The sequence below is a fragment of the Drosophila suzukii genome, chromosome 2L (genome assembly GCF_043229965.1).
Source record: "Drosophila suzukii chromosome 2L, CBGP_Dsuzu_IsoJpt1.0, whole genome shotgun sequence".
NCBI classification, from domain to species: domain Eukaryota; kingdom Metazoa; phylum Arthropoda; class Insecta; order Diptera; family Drosophilidae; genus Drosophila; species Drosophila suzukii.
Window position 1 is genome coordinate 4,634,550 of NC_092080.1, and position 18,196 is coordinate 4,652,745.

The following is an 18,196-nucleotide window of genomic DNA, read 5'->3' on the forward strand; positions in this document are numbered from 1 at the left end:
TCTGCCTGGAAATGCCTACCAGCTGATCGTTTCGACTTGAGTGTTTGTTTTATTTGGTTCGCAACTCGACTTAATATATGATAAACAGGTTAATTTGTTTAAATTCCTGCCTGCCGCTCAGTGCGTGATTGCTGCTCCAAATCCAAAGTCGTTGTAAAATGTTGCGTAACAGGCTGGTAGATGGAGTCAATAAGATAAGGCCTATCCTCAGCGGATGGCAATCCCTGAGATCCCTATCAAATGGAGCGAACTCAAAGCTGACCACAATAGAGGTGGATGATAAGAGTGGAATCGCCACCCTATCGATGAACCTGCCGCCGGTAAACACTTTGACCATGGACCTGATGCACGACCTTATCGACTCCATCAATCAGATCGAGAGCAACAAGAGCCGTGGTCTTATCCTGACATCGGTGGGTTGGGAATCCCCAAGATACTTATAGATCTTTATTTCCGGAAGATATTTACACTTTTTGTATTTACTTTCCAGAGCAATGACAAAGTCTTCTCCGCTGGCCTTGATCTCAATGAGCTTTTAAACCCGGAAGTGGAGCGTTTGCGGTTATTTTGGACACGGTTTCAGGACCTGTGGCTGGCCCTTCATCTTTGTGGAATACCCACAGCAGCGGCCGTCAATGTAGGCCCAATTTTGGAAATTGATGTTACTATACAAATAATAATCTCCCTTTCAGGGTCATGCTCCTGCCGCCGGCTGTGTCCTGGCCACCGCCTGCGAGTACCGGGTAATGCTCCCCAATCGCTTCATTGGAATCCATGCCACCCGCTTCAGTTTTGTCATCTCCAAGTGGATGATGAACTCGTATCAAAGCGTCCTGCCCCGCAGGATTGTGGAGAGGGCCCTGAACCAAGGGAAGCTCTTCGCCACCCAGGAGGCCCTGGAGGTGGGCCTCGTCGACGAGGTCTCGAGCAGCAAGGAGGAGGCCCTGTCCAAATGCGCTGCCTTCATAGCCACCTTCGACAAGGCCAATCCTGTGGCCAGGTGTCTCACCAAGCGAATGTGCCGCGAGGCAGATGTACGGGAGCTGCTCAAGGATCGGGCTGGGGATCTGAAGGAGTGCGTCGACTATGTGACCACTCCACTTTTCCAGGAGGGCCTCTGCGCTCATCTCGAGGGTCTTAAAAAGAAGAAATAGCGGGACTTGAAAGCTACAAAGGTGATCATCACGAATTGCATTTATTATATATGGGCTTATATGTGTATTAAAATTGTTAATCCGAAGAGGCTTCCTTGTGCAGTTCATCTGGCAGGCTGGCCAAGGCCTCTGTCATCATTTCCATAAACGAGTTGATCTCTAGGATCTTGGCACGATGACGGTCTACTTCTTTGCTGCAAGAAGATACAAAGATATTATGTTATATCTCATTTATCTTTTTCCATGGAACCTACTTGTTTAGCTTAGTGATCATATCATCTATAAACTCCCTGCTCCGCTGAGCCATGCGATCCTCTCGCTCATCCACCCGAGCGCTATGGGTTGTCCTCATGCCATCCACCAGCTGGAGAACTGCCTCACGATCATCCACGCACTTCCTCAGCTCTTCGGGAATGGCATTCAGTTCCCGGCGAGTGAGCTTGATGGATATGAACTGGGTGACAATCTCCGTCATGTTGTCGGCAAAATGAGTGCAGAGATCCCTAAGCTGCTGGAAGATCACCTGGGCCTGCTCCACAAAGCTGGCCATTAGTTCGGAGATCTTGCGATCGAAGTTTAGGGTGGAGTCCTAAAAGTAAGATGGTAGAGGACTAACACCAACCAAAGGTATTACCTATTAAATTACCTCAACAGCCTCATGCAAATGGAGCTCCTGGGCCATTAGACTTTGCCACATTTCGTGCAGGGCATCTTGAAACTGGGAATTGAGATTATCCAACTGGGTTTGCAGCTCCTCCAAGCCTTCGTCTCTTTGATCCAACTCCCTCCACTTTAGACGCATCTCGTCGAAAGTTCGCTCCTTGTACTGGAGGAACTCCTCGATCTGCCTTTGCCCCTGGGACTGCAGCTCCTCCTGACCCTCATGCAGGTTGGTATTGAAGTCGCGAATTTCCTCGTCACGCTCACCAAACCGCTCCAATCCCAAGCGATAGATCTGCTGGGTGAGATCGTACACATCCTTGGAGTACTCCTCGCAGAGCTCCTGAGCCGGTGGCCCCACCAACATCAGGATGCGCCCATCCTCATCGTCTCGCCACAGGGAATCGTACAGCTGCTGACCATCCAGATGCTCCACGAAACTGGAGGCCAGCCGGTCCGCCTCGGCCATTTCACGAGCCTCCGTTTCCAGACCCTGGATCTCTCGCTCCTGTTTGTCCTCGATTTCGCGCAATTCGCGACTAAAAGTAATGGATATTTAATAAATAGGTATTTGATATAATCTTAAGATGAAGAGATCTCTTACTAGAAACGTTTTTGGGCCTCCTCTCGCGTCTCCGCCTTGATAAAAACGTATTCGTAGTAGTTCAACTGGGGCAGGATGGCGGTCACATAGAGGGACAACGGGAAATCCGGCAGTTTGGCTATGGGATTACCCTCCAGATTTAGGACCTTCAAGGTGCTTACAAAACGTAAACGTTCTATCTGAAATTTTAGTAATAAAATATCAATTTAAAATGCTTTTTCCAATTTAGTTCCGAACAAATAATGTGTCATTTTGAGATGTCTACATAAAAATGTTTTTAGTTTAATCAAATATGTATAATATTATATTAAGAATGGAACATACCCCTTCCACCGTGTCGATGAGATTATTGCCAATGCTTAGAATAACCAGATTCTCCAAAGTTTGTATATTCTCTATTTTTCGAATGCGATTGCTAAACAGGGAGAGTTTCTCCAGATTGACCAGTGTTTCCAAGTTCTCAATCCTTGTTATATAGTTAAAGCTGAGATTCAGATCTTTAAGAGCAGTTAGCATTTCGAGATGCTCGATGACTTCGATCTTGTTGCAGTTTAGGCACAGCTTAGTAAGATTGGGCATCATCCAGAGGTGGTCAATCCTTAGGATGTCTAAGAGAAAGGTCTATAAAAGGACATAGGATTTGATTTTCCAGAACACTTACTCTTGAATTCTAATCGCATGGTGGTAATCCGATCATATACCACTGGTTCCAGTTGGTGGAGTCGTCTGGCCTCGCCTTTTTGGCCCTCCTCCAGATAGGCGGTTTCGATCATGCTTCGATCTATGATGCCCGGTTCCGGACAGTTGATCTCCTCGAGGAAGCCCATCAGGGGCTCCTCCTCCTCCTCCGCCCCCTCCTCTGCGGCATTCTCACCTGGCTGACTGCTGACCGGCTCGTCCATTGCGGTTAGGTATTATAAGATATCCAGGATATATATCCCAAGCCGCGTGGTCTCCAAACGGAATCGAGGTTGTCAGGAGCAACCTAAAAAACATGGCCCTGCCTAGCAACCATCGTTCGTGTTCCACCCTCGAAGAGAAGACTTCGGGAACCAGTGGAGCCGGCTGTCGGACCTTCGGCTCTCTAGCTTTTGGACTTCTCTCCCGGGTTCGAAGGGTGGTCTACTTAGGGCTGCGGTTGCTTGGGTCGTCGCGTTGTTGTGGATATCGCACTCGTCAGTTGTTAGTGCTTGCTTATCAAATAAACTACGTTCGCACAGGATATCCCCATCGGGAGCAGCTATAAATCCCATATAATTCGGAATCACACCTTAAATCAAGCTATTTCGGATACAAATGCAATTGCATTTAAGGTACGAGTGATATCAAAGGTTCTATTCCATCATCTTCTACGTGATAGTTCAAAGAAAGGAATAGAAGAATGAGGGGTCTTTTTGTCAACCCCTAGTTCAATCGATAAAGTGACCCCGAACATTTAAGTTTGTTTATTTGTTTGTACATGGTGCGAAAAGTCGCATAGTCGCTTATCGGATATAGGAGCGCATATAGGATATAGTAATCGGCTAATCGGGCGTCGGATGTGCGTGCCAAGAGTTTAAGTGAGTCAAATGTGAGTGGTTCAAGGCTGTGGCGCAGGATTCAAGAAAAAGCCAGGTCGAAACGTGACCCCCTCCCCCAAAATTGCAAACCAAAACAATCCGTCTACATATATACACCTAGATGGGATTTAGTAGGTGGGAACGGTTCGTATACTATGAATAAATTATCGCCCAAGGAACTAAATTCGCCAAGTGACCAAAAACCAATTACGACACATGACTATAACGACTTGAGTGGCAAATAAAGTTACCAGTTCCAAGGTATTATTGAAAACATCAAAAAACTTGGACAAAGTCTGATAAACAAAATCCGTATAGGTTTTACGGAGCCGAAAATATGCGTAACATATTGATTCCTTATTCTTATAGAAGAAGAAAATTCTTCATATCTCATAGTCAATGCAGTTGAAAAACTCCCTTCTACATTTTTGTAAGGGGTTGCAATGTCCACCTTTTTGTGAGGGCTATCACTGTGTATAAAGGAATACGAATATAATAAATCACGATATACTTTGTTTAATACAATATCATGTTTTTATTGTTTTACTCTTGATGCCGAAGGAATACCTTCAAACCACAAATATGTAATAGTGGTAACATTTTAAAACAAAAATCAGGACTTTTTAAGGACCTCCTAGTCCAAAAGAAAATCTTCCATGATGGGCCAGTATACAAAGTAGCACAAACTTCAGAGCCATATTTTTAAGAATAAAGAATACGTTCGATCTTGCAGCTCTTATATCTTGGGATTAGCAACACTTAACGGTTATTTAGAACATTATGGCTCCATTTTAAAATTCTTTAGTTAGTTGGTATTCAGTGTACGAGTATAATGTGCAAATGTGACACTTTGAAAACTGTGACGAAAGCATTTAGCCTTATTTTTTTTCGACGTATTTTTTTATATTAGGCTTGCTTTATTTTTTTTTTATTTCACGAATATAAAAAGACAACGAAAAACACAAACATCAGTTTATAAATATTTTATTAGGGACCTCCTAGCCCAAAGGAGTATCTTCCCCCCGCCCACGTAAGAAATATAAGTAGTACAACCTTAATAGCCATCTTTTAGCGATTGAATTACATTTTTCTTCAGCCCACTTTTATAAATGTAAATAATCAGAAATAAATTCATTAGAAACGCATTAGGAATAAAAATTGTTATTTTTTAAATTTGAACACCGTCACATTCCTTTTGAAACCGTATCTTAAGTTCTTACTTATTGCTACTACCACATTCTTGGTAGTTTTAAGATCTTAGAATAATAGGATATTATTATGAGCTGATCCAAATATAAAGAAGGTCAAAAATAACCTTGTTTGTTGAATATACGATTTAATTTATACTTGTTTCAAAAAATCAGCTTGTTGTCAATACAATAGAATACCCATTGCTTGTTAGCTGAATCGGTTCTAATTAACAATCATAAATCATGCTTGGGTGGTTGTCTCCTTTTCTCTTCCCTCATGACACCTTGTGACCCTGATGGGGAATTCGTTTTTGGGTTAAATAAATTTGGTCAAGTTCTTAGCCGGCTGTTCGAGATCGATATATTGATTTCAATTAACTGAGCTGGCATCCGAAAATGGAGACACACGACATGCCCAAGTTGGATTCGATTCAACTCGATTCATTTAATTCAACTGTGATTCCCTTGAAGTCCGCACACGAGGGTGGGACTCATAAGTTATTAAGGACCCTTAAGTACCCCCTCAAATGGCGTGTGTCTCGAACTTACCTTTGATTGTCCGTATAGTTGCATCCGGAGAATGTGTGAAGAGCTGCCCCCAACTGCTTAAGCATGAATCGCTACATCACGCTGACCCAATTGGGCGATGGAACCTACGGCACCGTGGTCCTGGGACAGCGCAAGGACACCGGCGAGAAGGTGGCCATCAAGCGCATGAAGCGCAAGTACTACTCCTGGGAGGAGGCCATGAATCTGCGCGAGGTCAAGGTGAGTTCAGGCTCAGATCCTTAAACTCATGGATCTACTAATTTCAGAAACTCTTATTCTGGTATAGTCCCTGAAAAAACTGTCGCATCCAAACATCGTCAAGCTGAAAGAGGTGATTCGAGAGAACGACACCCTGTACTTTGTGTTCGAGTACATGAAGGAGAACCTCTACCAGATGATCAAGGACCGGGACACACATCTACCCGAGCCGGAGCTGAAGAGTATTCTCTTCCAGGTGAGCTGGATTTATTTTCAATTAATCCGTTTGAGAATTAAGAAAAATGATTTTCTTGGAGGAACCTGAGATTCTCCGGCTGAGATGTATTTATATAAGAGAAGATCATAATTCAATGGGCTATCTCTCACAAATTTAAAAATATAAGGACCGTAATCACTAAAGTTCAATTTTTAAAATCAACAATAACAATACTTTTTGACATTGCTCTGAAGAATTCGCGGTTAACAGAAGAAAATATGCATGATACCAAAGAGTATAAAGTCTCTTTGATGATACATATGTATCTTTAAGACACTATCTTATTTTGAAATCTTAATCTTTTGCTTAGGGTCTATAAGACTTACGTGGATTTTTTTTAGTGAAATAAAATGAAAACCTTGTTACCAATTGATTTTGCAGGTTTTAACTGGCCTGGCCTTCATGCATCGCCACGGCTTTTTCCACCGCGACCTGAAGCCGGAGAACCTGCTGTGCTCCGGGCCGGAGCTAATAAAGATAGCTGATTTTGGACTGGCCAGGGAGATCCGATCCAGGCCTCCGTTCACGGACTACGTCTCAACACGTTGGTACCGGGCACCGGAGGTACTCCTGCACTCCACCAACTACGGCAGCACCATCGACCTCTGGGCCATGGGCTGCATCATGGCCGAGCTCTACACCTTTCGTCCCCTCTTCCCGGGCAGCAGTGAGGTGGATCAGCTCTTCAAGATCTGCTCCGTGCTGGGAACGCCAGAGAAGGTGAGAGGAAACTTCCTCTGGGAAAAAATCTTATAAATTCTAAGTTGGGATCCCTTTTCATCCACAGAGTGATTGGCCGGATGGATATCGGCTGGCCAGCATGATCCACTTCCGCTACCCGGACTGCATCAAAGTGCCACTGAGCAGCGTCGTCAGCCGCTGCAGCCAAAATGGATTGGACCTGCTTGAGGACATGCTGGCCTACGATCCCGACAAGCGTCCGACGGCCCAGCAGAGTCTCAAGTACCCGTATTTCCATGCCCTCAAGAGGATCTCGCCCACGGCGGCCACCAAGGCAAATGTGCGGTTGAGCTCCAAATATGCGGCGTCCAATGGACAGAGCGTCTCCAACAACGTGCTTCCGGTGCAGGAGAAGCTGCAGGCGGTCACGGAGCTGCTCCACCAGAACAACAACAACAACGGTAGCCACTCCAATCTTGGCAAGAACAACAACTTGACGAGCACCAAAAATGGAATGGGAATGCCCAGGAAGTACCAGCCCAAGCTGAGCTTCCTGACCAGCAATGATTTGGTGGGTGCGGGCTCCCAGGCGGATTCCTCCAGCCTAGGTGGAGCCACAGTGGATGGTGTGCAGATGCCACAGCTCCAGAACGGAGGAGGAGGTGGCGAGTCCATCAACGACATCTACCTGAACCGCAACATCTCGCAGCTCTTCGGATTGCCAGCGGGATCGCAGCTCCATCAGCAGCAGCAGGTCCATCATCCCAATGTCTCCTTCAGCTCGACCATGTCAAGGAATGCCGGCGCAATCTACGTCAATGGGAGCCACCTCAGCTACGACACGGCCAACATGAATGCCAAGAACAATGCCAAGCTCGTGGTGGGCGCCTCCAATGGTGGCTACTATGTGCCGGTGGCCAGGCCATCGCTCCTCGGTCCCGAGGCCAAAGTGTACAACGTGTTCTCCAAGGTCAGTGCCAGCCAGGCTCCGCCCAGCCTCATTGTGCGACAGCCGCAAGTGCAGCTGCAGCCGGAGGCAGTGCCTCCCATGCCCATGCGACTCTCGGGAAGATCGCGGGCAGCAGCCCAGGATTCCAAAATTGGTGCTTTGAAGTCCGACGATCTGGATCTGATACTCGGGTGAGTTGGGAGAAGGGAATAGATCAAATTTGCACTTTAAACATAGCCTTGTTTTCCATCCAAGTCTGATTGCAAAGTAAACTCATCAAAAATTGTTTATCATTGAGCATTGTCTGTGGGATCTACCAGTTTAGACTCAAATTATTTAATTATAAATATTTTAATTTTTTTTCGAAGTTTCCAATGTTTTTTGTATCGTTCCTGTACATAAAATTTTATTTTTGAGTTGAAATAAGAAAAAACAATGCTTTTAAGGGAATTTATAATTTAAATGTCTTTAAATTTCATAGACTTTTTTAAAGTTCCGAATAAATGCATTACCAAGTTTTAATATTATACATTTCAATCTTCCAAATATTCAAATTAAAGATACTTTGGGTTAGAAATATATTTTTTAAGGTTTTACCAGGTGTCTACAAAATTTGAGTTAGAGAAGTTCAACAAAATTAGTCAGAATTAAAGATACTTTAAATAAGAAGAACAATTTTTTTTTAAGTTTCAATATGTATCTACAAAATTTGAGTTAGAGAAGTTTAACAAAATAAGTCAGAATTATGCCTAACAATTATTTTCTCTAAACGATATTGCCACTATGATTTTTTCTAGTCAGATAAAATTCGAGTTAGGGAAGATTAAATGAAGATTTTACTTATCATCTTTTTCATGGGATCAAGGAATTGTTTAAGTGTATCCCAAGACATTTTTTTCTCAGTGTTGTGCAATCCTGGCACCACGCTTTGTTTCGTTGCTGCACTGCACCCAACTGATCATGTGCCTGTGCCACCTCACCGTGTGTCTCTCCATCTCTCCCAAACGCAGTTCCAAGCTGAAAACCTCCGCCAAGCGACAGCGCAATGCGAAGGCCAACATCCTGCTGGAGGACCTCTTTGGCCAGTTGTCCATGGACTCCGATAGCGACGGGAAGTATCCGCACACAGTGCCGCCCACGCAGCAGGCCAAGAGCGGGAAGACGTCGACCGGTGGCCACCGGGAGCGGGAGCGGGATAGGGAAAGGGATCTCTTCGGGGAGAGCTTCCTGCCCAGGCCGGGATTGCGGAAGAAGGCCACCCAGAGCAGTCTGGAGGTGAACAACGGCAGCCACGCGGATTCGCTGTAAGTGGGTGGGGTGTCCTTGATGCGGAGGACATCCCCGTTGGCCTGCATGCCCTGTACATATACTTACATATGACCTTGACCGTGCTTCCCTGCATCCTCATGATCATGATCCCTGCATCCTGTCTCTCTCTACATTGTACTCTGTCTCTCTCCTTTCTCCCCTCTTTCTCTCTCTTTCTGTTTCTCATGCTGTCTCTGTCCTGTCATCGTTTTGTGTGTTTTGTGTTTGCTTCTCATTGATCTTTGAACATTGAACACTTTGTGTGGGTGCCCCAAGTGATAACTCCTCCTCGTCCTCCCCCTCAATTGATGAAGAATGTCGCTTTTGGCCCATAAGGTAAAAACCAACATTCGCCATTGAGCTGTAAATATGTTTCAGTAGCCGTAGAGACTCTTAGAACACCATATAATATCATATCATCGTATGTACATATGAGGGGGAAGGACTTGACGATCAAGAATTTCCCCTTCTGTAGTCGAGCACTTTTAATTTGCCTGTCTCTACTTACACAATTTTCTAGTAGAATACATAGATCTAAGATTAGTCCTTCATTATCAAAAATGGTTTTCTTTTCTTACTTTATACACTTCTATATAGATAAGACACCAAAATTAGATAATTATTACGAAATATACCTTGTTAAGGGCTTAAAGAATATAATAACTTTATACCCTTAACAATATACATATCGTATTAAGAATACCCTTTAGTTTTATAAATTCTAAATAATAGATCTGAATTCTTTCAGAGCTCCAAACACTCAGAAGGAGAAACACGCCGTGGCAGCCAGTTTCCCCTGGGATGAGTCCAATAAGACGGAGGATGAGAAGCTAACTGCTTGGATGGTGGCCGAGAACGGTAACTTGGTTTTGGGTAGTCATCAAGCGTAGAAGTCGAGAGCACTCCACTCCAATTCAATCCACAAAAAGTAGTTATCTAGCAATCACCCTATACCAAATGGTAGTGTAAATTCGAAGAGCACCGCTTAAAATTCTGGACCTGAAGTTTTAGATTTCTCTGTATTGTATTCCCAGGATCATTGCTGGAGAATAAGTTCTGAGAAGATCGACTTGCGAAATGCCGTTGTACCTGAAACAGAATGGAGTTAATATAAGTGCCTGTGTGGATCTGCGTTTTTTCGAACTGAATCCAAGTCCAAATCACCCAGCCACGGAGCCATGGACTCATCGAATCGACGTGTGGAGCTAGTCTAGTCTCGATATAATGTTATTGCTGTGATACCACTAAGCTAAACTATTGTGTAAAGTAGCCTCTACGAACTTGAGTCTCGAGTGTAAGTTGTACTTTAAGCTACTATACGATAATATAATCCGAGTGAGTTTTGAATCGATTGCAACAGTTGGCGGCAAGTGCAGGGATTTGGTTTCATTTCCCCCATGGGCGAGGTATTTGCAAATGGGTTGCATAAGGTTTGGGTACTGTGCGTGTTATATTAGATTTCAGCCCTTCGTAAGTTGGCCACTGCGACAATGGGCCAAACGGCGGCTTATAAAAGAGGTCTGAGTCCAACTCTTAGTCATCAGTCGAGTGCTCTCCATTGCTCCACTTGCATCTTCTAGTTTTTCACAATGAATGTCTTGGTAAGTGAGGACCTTATATATCGAATTATATCTCAATCTCCTTTGTAGCATTCTAGCATCGTCTTCTGCCTGATCCTAAGCGCCTTCGTAGCTGTTCAGGCTGGGATTATTGCCAGCCATCCCGATGAACTGATTGCCAGTCCTGCCCAGTACGAGTTCCACTACTCGGTCCACGACAGCCACACTGGCGACGTTAAGGATCAGTTCGAGCACCGACGGGGCGAATATGTTACGGGTCGCTATTCCCTCATTGAACCCGATGGTCACCGGCGCATTGTGGACTATACCGCCGATCCTCTGCTGGGTTTCAATGCTCAAGTTCGTAGGGAACCCATTTCTCGCTATTGAGATGGGTTCCTAGGGGAAGTGATAAAGAACCTAACCTGCTGACCGGATTTGATATGGCTAACTTAACTTATGAAACTATGATGGAAAGACGTGTATTCTTAGAATAAAATCTAAAGGCTGTTCATTTTATATTGACTTGGATAATGGATCTATATTTTACTATAAACAAAAAGAGAATTGACTGTGCGATACATACTATATTAGCTATCTAACTGATCTGTTACGAAAACAGATAACCATACTTCTAAAAACCCATGATGATATTTTATACAAACTAATTCTTTTGAAAAGCAACTCAATAATATAATATGTATCTCTTATTAGATTGCATTTTTTAAATACTTCCCAAAATTCCAGGTTCCAAAAATATATCTCAATTTATGTTTTCTAAAAATGCATTTATTGCCTTCTATTTACACATAGTATTACACAGATGAGATAGGGGCTCTCCAGCCATCGAGTTATGGCGCTTTGGATGACTGGGTGCCGAAAAGTCTTAGTAGAGATATCAGAGAAGAGGAAAAGAAGAAAGGAACAGAGGAAGCATGATATGATACGAGGTGTCTGGGTAGTTGAGCAATAGTTCAGATACAGATATACAGATGCGGATGCGGATGGGTCGTCGTCGATGCGATGAAGTCAGTGTTTGCTATCTCTCTCGATCAATCCTGCCCAGAGCTTAGTGGTAGAGGCCGAGGGGCAGTTTGGCGGGAGCGAGAAGCTTGGGGCCCCCGTAGGCCAGGGGCAAGGGGCCGGGGGCCAGGAGCTTGGCAATGGGCGCGGCCTTGATCACCTTTTGGCCCAGAGGATCGCGACGCACCACCGCGTTGAAGCCGTTGTGGGCATCCGAGGTGTAGTCCACGGTGCGCAGGTAGCCATCGGCGTCCACCAGCGTGTACTGTCCCTGGACCTGGTCGCCCTTCCGGGACTCCGTCTGGCTCTTGATGTCGCCGGTGTGCTCGTCGTGCACCGAGTAGGCGAAGTCGTAGTGGGCAGGTGCCTCCACTTCGATGGTCTTCAGCAGGGGCTTCACCAGAGCCGGTGAGTGGTAAATGGGGCTGATCGGCAGCTCGATGGCGGCGGCGGCTCCAACGCCCAGGATGAAGAGTGAAACGAGCTGGAAAGTATAAAAAATAATAAATAAATTATAAAATATAAATTTATAAATATATATAGAATCTTTTGATTAAGTAATATGTTTAATAATATTAAAATACTATCTTCTTAAATTGAATGTCTGTCATTAAACTTTGGAATGTGAAAACCAGAACAGTATAAGCTATGCATAATTTTTTTACATTTTAAATAGTTTGGTTATTATGATCAAACACAATTTTTTAGATCAGTTTAATAAATTTTAAAATATTTTTTAATACACTTTACCAATAATGTAAATTTAATACAAGTTTAAGCAAGTTTATTCACTTTTTTTGTTCACTTTGATCAATGACACTATTTACAAGACACGGATTAGAATTCTTCAGAATTTGGTTTGCATATTTTTAAAAATATAAGATTTTGTATCCATTTTTAGGAGCTATCCTAATATCCTTTTGCACTTACAGCAAACATTTTGGCTTGGACTTGTCTTGGGATTTGGTGGATTTGCTGACTTGGTTGGTGGCTGCTGCGGCTCCTGCACTGAACTATGTCTCCAAGTGTCGCGATCGCAACTTTTATAGTCAAAGCAGTGCTCCCTGGCCCGGCCCCACCACCCAGATCTCTTGATGGGTGCCACGCTCCAAGCGCACGCACCACACACTCCATATAACCCACACCAAAACCGAGCACTACACTCCCCAAAAACCGATCTACGATCACCCAGCGAACCGGAATCCAGCTAATGCAAAATTGTTATTATACTTTTATTTCATTTTTCGGCAAATCTTGAGCTCTGGCAATAAAACATTTACACTGCTCCAATTTCTGCAACAATGTAGACACGGTAAGCTCTTGTCTCTGGATTACCAATCGGTTCCTATGGGGCTACTACTACTACCTGAACCTTGATAGTGTTCCAAAAACAAGTGAAAGTTAAGGGAGGTTTTTAATGGAGTGCGAAACAATTAATAATTATTGATAGGCTGTCAACAGTACTATTAAAAACTTGTATAATAAAATGGTTTTTATGACAAATAATGTTTTAGGAAAGGAAATATTTAATATCTAAATGTGATCAAAAATTCATAATTTAGCTATGGATTTACAGATATAATGTGAAAAATCTTGTTTATTGCTTACACCTGGATGTCCTTAAATCCTAGAGCTTCTTTATAAATATTGAACTCAGGAATGACAATTAAAATAATTGAAATCGCATTCATTGTAGAAATTGATTCCTAGATTTTCTAAGAGCCTCCAAAATTCCTGGAAAGAATCATCTTAAATACTAAGACCCAAGTAGGTCTTAACTTTCCATACAGTTTCTGGGCTTAGGGTCCAATTTTACGAGAAAACGGAAGTAAAAGGATATGGAAAAAATCCTTTAAATCTTATATTACTATTTCCCATACATTTCCATTAATGGTACCTAAAATTAACCAACAGACAAGTTGGCTGACATATTGAATGGCTACAGGAGCAGGGGAATCAGCTTATCGCCGTCACATCAAACAAATTGCACGTTGACATTCGCAGATCTGTCGATCGACAAAAAGCGAGAAACGTTAAGAGCTTTGCCGATTTTCCACTTAATTAATTAATCAAATTGCAACATCCGCCCGTGTGCCGCCCAAGATCGCTGCTATGGATCTGGATCTCGATCTCGATCTGGATCTGGGTCTGGGCTGGTCAGGTGGCGGTGCCGTCGCCTTCGCCTTTCACGCATGTGCTCCGCACACAAATCAGTGCGACAAAGGCTCCAAACTCGTTGCCAAATTCGATATGAAGTAATAAGCTGGTCAAGTGGGGTGGGGGTCAGGTGGAATGGAGTGCTCCGGTGCGTATGCGTACTCGTATCTTGCGCCACATTCATTTAGAACCACATTACGATTTGTAAGAGTGGTTTGACTCTGACTCTGAGTGGTTGCGGACCAATTTGGCTTGGCTGCCGCCTGCTCACGCACTTGGACAGATCGGTGCGGTTCCTCCGGCTGCGGCCCTCCTCCCGATCCCAGGCTCCATTTCCATGCTCCGCGCGGGCGTGCCGGCTGTCGTTCGCTGTCCAGCGTCGCCCAACCCAATCAGCAACAAGACATATAAATTAAAGTAGTCTCTATAAATAATAAGTTGTGTCTACTTAGCGACATGTACACCGGCGTAGATCGTGTCCGATACAAGAGCAGACTAAAAAGTGCACGTATGTTTTGGCAATTCTGTCAAATATGCTAAGCGAATGGTACTCCAGTCGAAGTTTCTTAAGTAATAGCTTTATGATTGACAAATAATCGAATTCCCTTGTTGGCATTTCTAAAGTTTTTATTATTGATTTCAGTTGCGTTATATGTTTTCTTGAAATATCAAAAAATTGCAAATAGATTACATATGTATTTCACTGACATCATCTCTTTTTGGTTTTTTTGTTAATTGTTCAGCTGTGACAACAATACGACGCACTACACATAATCATTTGTCTCACATATGAATTCTTGATGTAGAAAAGGTTAAGTAAATCGCTAGCGTATTGTACTATATAGAGCCGTATATGTTCAGTAATTGGCAATTTTGAAAAAACTTTGAATCTATTGGCTTCGCCTTGCCTGCCCCTAACACCATCGCTCGTCCTTAAACTAATAAAATAATATAGAACACAATGACAACAATGAAAACGAGTGGATGGTCCTGGGCGCAGGCATAAAAGCAAGCCGCTGAGGTAAAAAAAAAGCAAAAGCTGTTAACAAGAAATGGTGCGATGGGCACCGGACTAATGCCTACGCATCTCATAATGCTCCCGGTTTCAGGGAGAACGAAAGCTTGGGCCTGGAATTGTTTTTGCCTAATATGACCTTCTGCTCCTCCTTAACGCGCTTCTCCTGCTCCTTGCGCATGCGTTGCCGCTCCTCGTCCATAAGGCGCTGCTCCTCAATTATTGCTAACCGTTCTTCGGCCTAAAAAAATGCAAAATCATTTAGAAAAATCACTTTTCAATAGATTTGCTGAAGTAAACTCACCAGTTTTCTTTGCGCCTCTTCGATTTTGCGATTGTTTTCGGCCAAAATTTCTTCGAGCTCTTCGCGTTTCTGTTTTTCATCCTCCTATAAAACCCAAACAAAAGGACGATTAATAAACCAAGCCGACTTTTTAGCCGGAAGCTTAGAGCTAAGATATAAATAAACAGTCTCTTGACATCAGCGATGCAAACTGTGCGACGAATTCGACGCACGTTTGTGGTTGCAGTTTTTTGCTTGATGAGCTGCAAAGGCAGTTAGAATCTAGTTTTATGTTTAACAATAAGTTACAAAGAATATTTCGGTAGAAAGTAAAACATTTAGTAGTGTCTATTAAGAATGTTTAAAGTAGGTTGTTCTTTTAGTTTATTACAATAAAGGAGCACACAACATAAACAAATGTACTAGTATTTGCTAAATGGTTGGTCTTCATTTGATTTTTTTTTGTTTTTTTTTTATTGTTGCTACTTACTATTTAAATAGGTCATTATTCCAGTACAAAGGCTAAATTTGTGTTAATTTATAGGATTTTTTTTGCAGATTTTCGATTTGGGTTTATGTTTTGTGGAGGTTTTTTCTCTCGCTATTCCAGACGTACGTAATTTGCTCGCAAAAACAAAAAGCTCAAACACAAATAATTGGCAATCGGTACGGTCAAGAATCCAAATGCGAATCCGGTTTTTTAAAAATCTTACAGACAGAGTTCTATCGAGCTAAACACTTGGGGGTGAGTCTTTGGGTCTCTGTGGCGTCCTTTCGCCGATCACAAGTCATCCTTACGGCTGCTGGCTTATCACATCGCTGGCGTAGGAAACTCACCCGTCATTCAATGATTCAATGGCATTGATTTGGTTTGCATGCAGCGTACTGTTGGGACTAAACTCAGTCGGCCCGCCCCACAACTAGAGAGAGCCTAACTACCCGGACTAACTCAGGGACACCAATTCGATTTGATATCTTTTTTTTATGAATGTTATGGGTGTGGAGGAAGTGCGTCCATGGACCAAACCCTTGGCAGTGCGGGCTCGGTCAACTTCCGGCATGGCGGTTCAACGAGAAGTGCACGCGAGTGTTTTGCGGATGAGGGCCACAAAACACCCACTGGCAGTCGGGACAAGAGCAGCACACGTTCGTTGCACAGGCCTACTGAAGCGGAGTTGGCGCGCAATAACAACAACAACGAGTTACAAGAACCAATACCAGAAATTAAAATGATACAGTATGTGGGTAGGAACGAACAAAAGATGAAGCTAAGAGTATGCAAGAGAGGTCTGCAATAATGGGCATCAAAACTGTGACACATGCGACACTTGGCAATGTCGTCATTTTGGCTTTTTTGGTAGGAAAAATAAAAATTACAAAATTATTGGCAAGAAGAAAGGGGGCGAAATCAGCCGCGGCGTTCTCATCCCGGCTCACTGGGCGCCTGGGTGCCTTGGTGGCTGGCTTCATGTGGTGGGGGCTCTGAAAAGGCGTGTGTGGTTAGTGATGTAGCCGGTTAGTGGGCGCCCTTGGCCATGGGGTTATGCAAGCAATCTAGTACGGGGATGCTGATGGGACATGGGTCGGTGATGGTTGAACGCCCAGTGAGCCGTGGCTGAGAGCGCCGCCGGATCGATTTCGCGTGACGTGGTGGAGACGACTGTTTTAACTGCTGTTTTGGGTTTTATCGAGTGTACGGTAGATGTGGCATTGTGTACGTTTTTCTGACAGTGATAGCAGCAGTCGTCCAGCGGAATCTGAATACGAGCACCTACCTCGCGCCGGCGTTCTTCTTCGCGTATCTGCTCGCGCCGCCGCTCCAGCTCCAGCATCATTTCGCGTTCCATCTCGGCCTTGGCGGTCTCGACGCGTCTATTGACCTCCTGCTCGATCTCGTCGCGCCGCTTCTCCAGCTCCTCCTCGACGCGCTTCTTCACCAGCATCTCGATGCGCTTGGCGGCCTCCTCCTCGATGGTCTTCTGTTCGACCTCCTTGGCCCGCCGCTGCCGCTCCATCTCGGCCAGGCGTTCGACCTGCAGCAGGTTTTGCTGTAAGAAAGAGCAACAATTTATTTTATTTCTTATCGAGGGGGTGCCAAGAGCCCTGCACGAGCGTCCAATATTATATTTAACATTTATGGGTTTTAATAAATCAATATAAAGAATACACCAAAATGATCAACAAAATTTCGGCGCGAATTCTTTAGAAATCAACTGAAACATGGACTTTATGGAAAGAATGTATCTACTGACATCTTACAAATAAGAATTTGGCGCGAATTCTACAGGAATTCACTAGAACCTGATGGAAGGATAGTACCAATTTGGCGCGTGAATAGGTTTTTCCTGGAAACTGGTTGCCATTAAGATTTATTGGAGGGAATTGAACTAAGACTCAAAAACCTAAGGCTTAACTAATGAATCATGTTAAGGGGTTATGTGGGTGACCAGTTTAGGGCATACTAACGCAGGGCTCAAGATGGTCCACCATGGTTCGTCTACTTACCTCGTCCAGCTTCTTGAAGCGGCTGCGTTTCTGTTTGCTGCGTTGCGACTCCTGCTCGGAGTACTGGCTGTCGCTGCTCGACGATGTGGAGCGCTTCCGGGACTTGAGGATCGTGGGCGAGTGGCGGTAGTCGCGCTCCGTGTGTCGGTCACTGCGGTGTCTGTCCCGCTCGCGATCTCTGTCCCGCTCGCGGTGGCGCCCATGGTTGTTCACCTCCGAGGATTTGTCTCTATCCGTCCGGGTGCTGGGCCGCTCGTGGTCGTGGTGGGACTTACTGCGTTTTTTGTGCTTGCTCTTGTGGTGGCGTCGCTTGCCCGACGGACTTGGAGTGCGTGAACGGGAGCCCATGGCGCTGGGATGTGTGGTGGTTGGTTCAGACTAGGGCTAGGCGAAATGCTCCAAATCGGCTGCCACAATAAAATCAATGGGGAAGCGATTATAAATTTCGATTCGAGCAATTTTCACAGATGCCTTGAAAACAGTGTGCGCAACGCTCGCAGGCTGACATAATATTGGTATTTTCGC

At 44.2% G+C, this 18,196-nt stretch overlaps 6 protein-coding genes across 8 annotated transcripts; 3 read left to right on the plus strand and 3 right to left on the minus strand.

Moving 5' to 3' along the window:
* Positions 1-56: 56 nt before the first annotated feature.
* LOC108006643 (enoyl-CoA delta isomerase 1, mitochondrial) lies at positions 57-1,238 on the plus strand. The gene is made up of 3 exons (XM_017070184.4): positions 57-413; positions 491-637; positions 693-1,238. Exons 1-3 carry the CDS (start codon positions 159-161, stop codon positions 1,152-1,154), a joined length of 864 nt encoding a protein of 287 aa, XP_016925673.3. The 5' UTR covers positions 57-158; the 3' UTR covers positions 1,155-1,238.
* Positions 1,174-3,335, minus strand: TbCMF46. Its single transcript, XM_017070171.4, has 6 exons — positions 3,080-3,335; positions 2,743-3,026; positions 2,419-2,597; positions 1,801-2,353; positions 1,409-1,743; positions 1,174-1,348 (listed from the first exon to the last, which is right to left on the minus strand). Exons 1-6 carry the CDS (start codon positions 3,318-3,320, stop codon positions 1,231-1,233), a joined length of 1,710 nt encoding a protein of 569 aa, XP_016925660.3. The 5' UTR covers positions 3,321-3,335; the 3' UTR covers positions 1,174-1,230.
* Positions 3,336-3,538: 203 nt separating this feature from the next.
* LOC108009201 (serine/threonine-protein kinase dyf-5) lies at positions 3,539-10,476 on the plus strand. 3 transcript variants are annotated; one of them, XM_036818302.3, is made up of 9 exons: positions 3,539-3,731; positions 5,735-5,935; positions 6,003-6,170; positions 6,573-6,911; positions 6,979-8,012; positions 8,832-9,125; positions 9,406-9,465; positions 9,878-9,987; positions 10,164-10,476. In XM_036818302.3, the coding sequence occupies exons 2-9, from the start codon at positions 5,780-5,782 to the stop codon at positions 10,187-10,189; spliced, it is 2,187 nt and encodes a 728-aa protein (XP_036674197.3). In that variant the 5' UTR covers positions 3,539-3,731; positions 5,735-5,779; the 3' UTR covers positions 10,190-10,476. The 3 variants fall into 3 exon arrangements, with proteins under 3 accessions (XP_036674197.3, XP_016928862.3, XP_065721786.2); XM_017073373.4 differs by lacking the exon at positions 9,406-9,465 and having other exon boundaries at positions 3,542-3,731; XM_065865714.2 differs by lacking the exons at positions 8,832-9,125; positions 9,406-9,465 and having other exon boundaries at positions 3,543-3,731.
* Positions 10,477-10,589: 113 nt separating this feature from the next.
* LOC108013136 (larval cuticle protein A2B) lies at positions 10,590-11,207 on the plus strand. The gene is made up of 2 exons (XM_017078821.4): positions 10,590-10,730; positions 10,779-11,207. Exons 1-2 carry the CDS (start codon positions 10,719-10,721, stop codon positions 11,076-11,078), a joined length of 312 nt encoding a protein of 103 aa, XP_016934310.2. The 5' UTR covers positions 10,590-10,718; the 3' UTR covers positions 11,079-11,207.
* A 264-nt stretch (positions 11,208-11,471) lies between these two features.
* Positions 11,472-13,010, minus strand: Cpr30F (Cuticular protein 30F). Its single transcript, XM_017070296.4, has 2 exons — positions 12,642-13,010; positions 11,472-12,195 (listed from the first exon to the last, which is right to left on the minus strand). Exons 1-2 carry the CDS (start codon positions 12,843-12,845, stop codon positions 11,758-11,760), a joined length of 642 nt encoding a protein of 213 aa, XP_016925785.3. The 5' UTR covers positions 12,846-13,010; the 3' UTR covers positions 11,472-11,757.
* Positions 13,011-14,469: 1,459 nt separating this feature from the next.
* Positions 14,470-18,176, minus strand: Arglu1 (Arginine and glutamate rich 1). The gene is made up of 4 exons (XM_017084846.4): positions 17,672-18,176; positions 16,942-17,214; positions 15,188-15,271; positions 14,470-15,124 (listed from the first exon to the last, which is right to left on the minus strand). The coding sequence occupies exons 1-4, from the start codon at positions 18,017-18,019 to the stop codon at positions 14,957-14,959; spliced, it is 873 nt and encodes a 290-aa protein (XP_016940335.1). The 5' UTR covers positions 18,020-18,176; the 3' UTR covers positions 14,470-14,956.
* Positions 18,177-18,196: the final 20 nt, after the last annotated feature.

Bases quoted from the DNA above. Each gene is read 5' to 3' on its own strand.
- LOC108006643 (XM_017070184.4), top strand. From the start codon at position 159: ATGTTGCGTAACAGGCTGGTAGATGGAGTCAATAAGATAAGGCCTATC. The intron at 414-490 runs GTGGGTTGGGAA...TTTACTTTCCAG, and splicing joins GTGGTCTTATCCTGACATCG to AGCAATGACAAAGTCTTCTC. The intron at 638-692 runs GTAGGCCCAATT...TCTCCCTTTCAG, and splicing joins CCACAGCAGCGGCCGTCAAT to GGTCATGCTCCTGCCGCCGG.
- TbCMF46 (XM_017070171.4), bottom strand. From the start codon at position 3,320: ATGGACGAGCCGGTCAGCAGTCAGCCAGGTGAGAATGCCGCAGAGGAG. The intron at 3,027-3,079 runs GTAAGTGTTCTG...CCTTTCTCTTAG, and splicing joins CATGCGATTAGAATTCAAGA to ACATCCTAAGGATTGACCAC. The intron at 2,354-2,418 runs GTAAGAGATCTC...CATTACTTTTAG, and splicing joins GAGGCCCAAAAACGTTTCTA to TCGCGAATTGCGCGAAATCG.
- LOC108009201 (XM_036818302.3), top strand. From the start codon at position 5,780: ATGAATCGCTACATCACGCTGACCCAATTGGGCGATGGAACCTACGGC. The intron at 8,013-8,831 runs GTGAGTTGGGAG...TCCCAAACGCAG, and splicing joins GATCTGGATCTGATACTCGG to TTCCAAGCTGAAAACCTCCG. The intron at 9,988-10,163 runs GTAACTTGGTTT...TTGTATTCCCAG, and splicing joins TTGGATGGTGGCCGAGAACG to GATCATTGCTGGAGAATAAG.
- Cpr30F (XM_017070296.4), bottom strand. From the start codon at position 12,845: ATGGAGTGTGTGGTGCGTGCGCTTGGAGCGTGGCACCCATCAAGAGAT. The intron at 12,196-12,641 runs GTAAGTGCAAAA...TATACTTTCCAG, and splicing joins TCCAAGCCAAAATGTTTGCT to CTCGTTTCACTCTTCATCCT.
- Arglu1 (XM_017084846.4), bottom strand. From the start codon at position 18,019: ATGGGCTCCCGTTCACGCACTCCAAGTCCGTCGGGCAAGCGACGCCAC. The intron at 17,215-17,671 runs GTAAGTAGACGA...TCTTTCTTACAG, and splicing joins GCTTCAAGAAGCTGGACGAG to CAAAACCTGCTGCAGGTCGA. The intron at 15,125-15,187 runs GTGAGTTTACTT...GCATTTTTTTAG, and splicing joins AAGAGGCGCAAAGAAAACTG to GCCGAAGAACGGTTAGCAAT.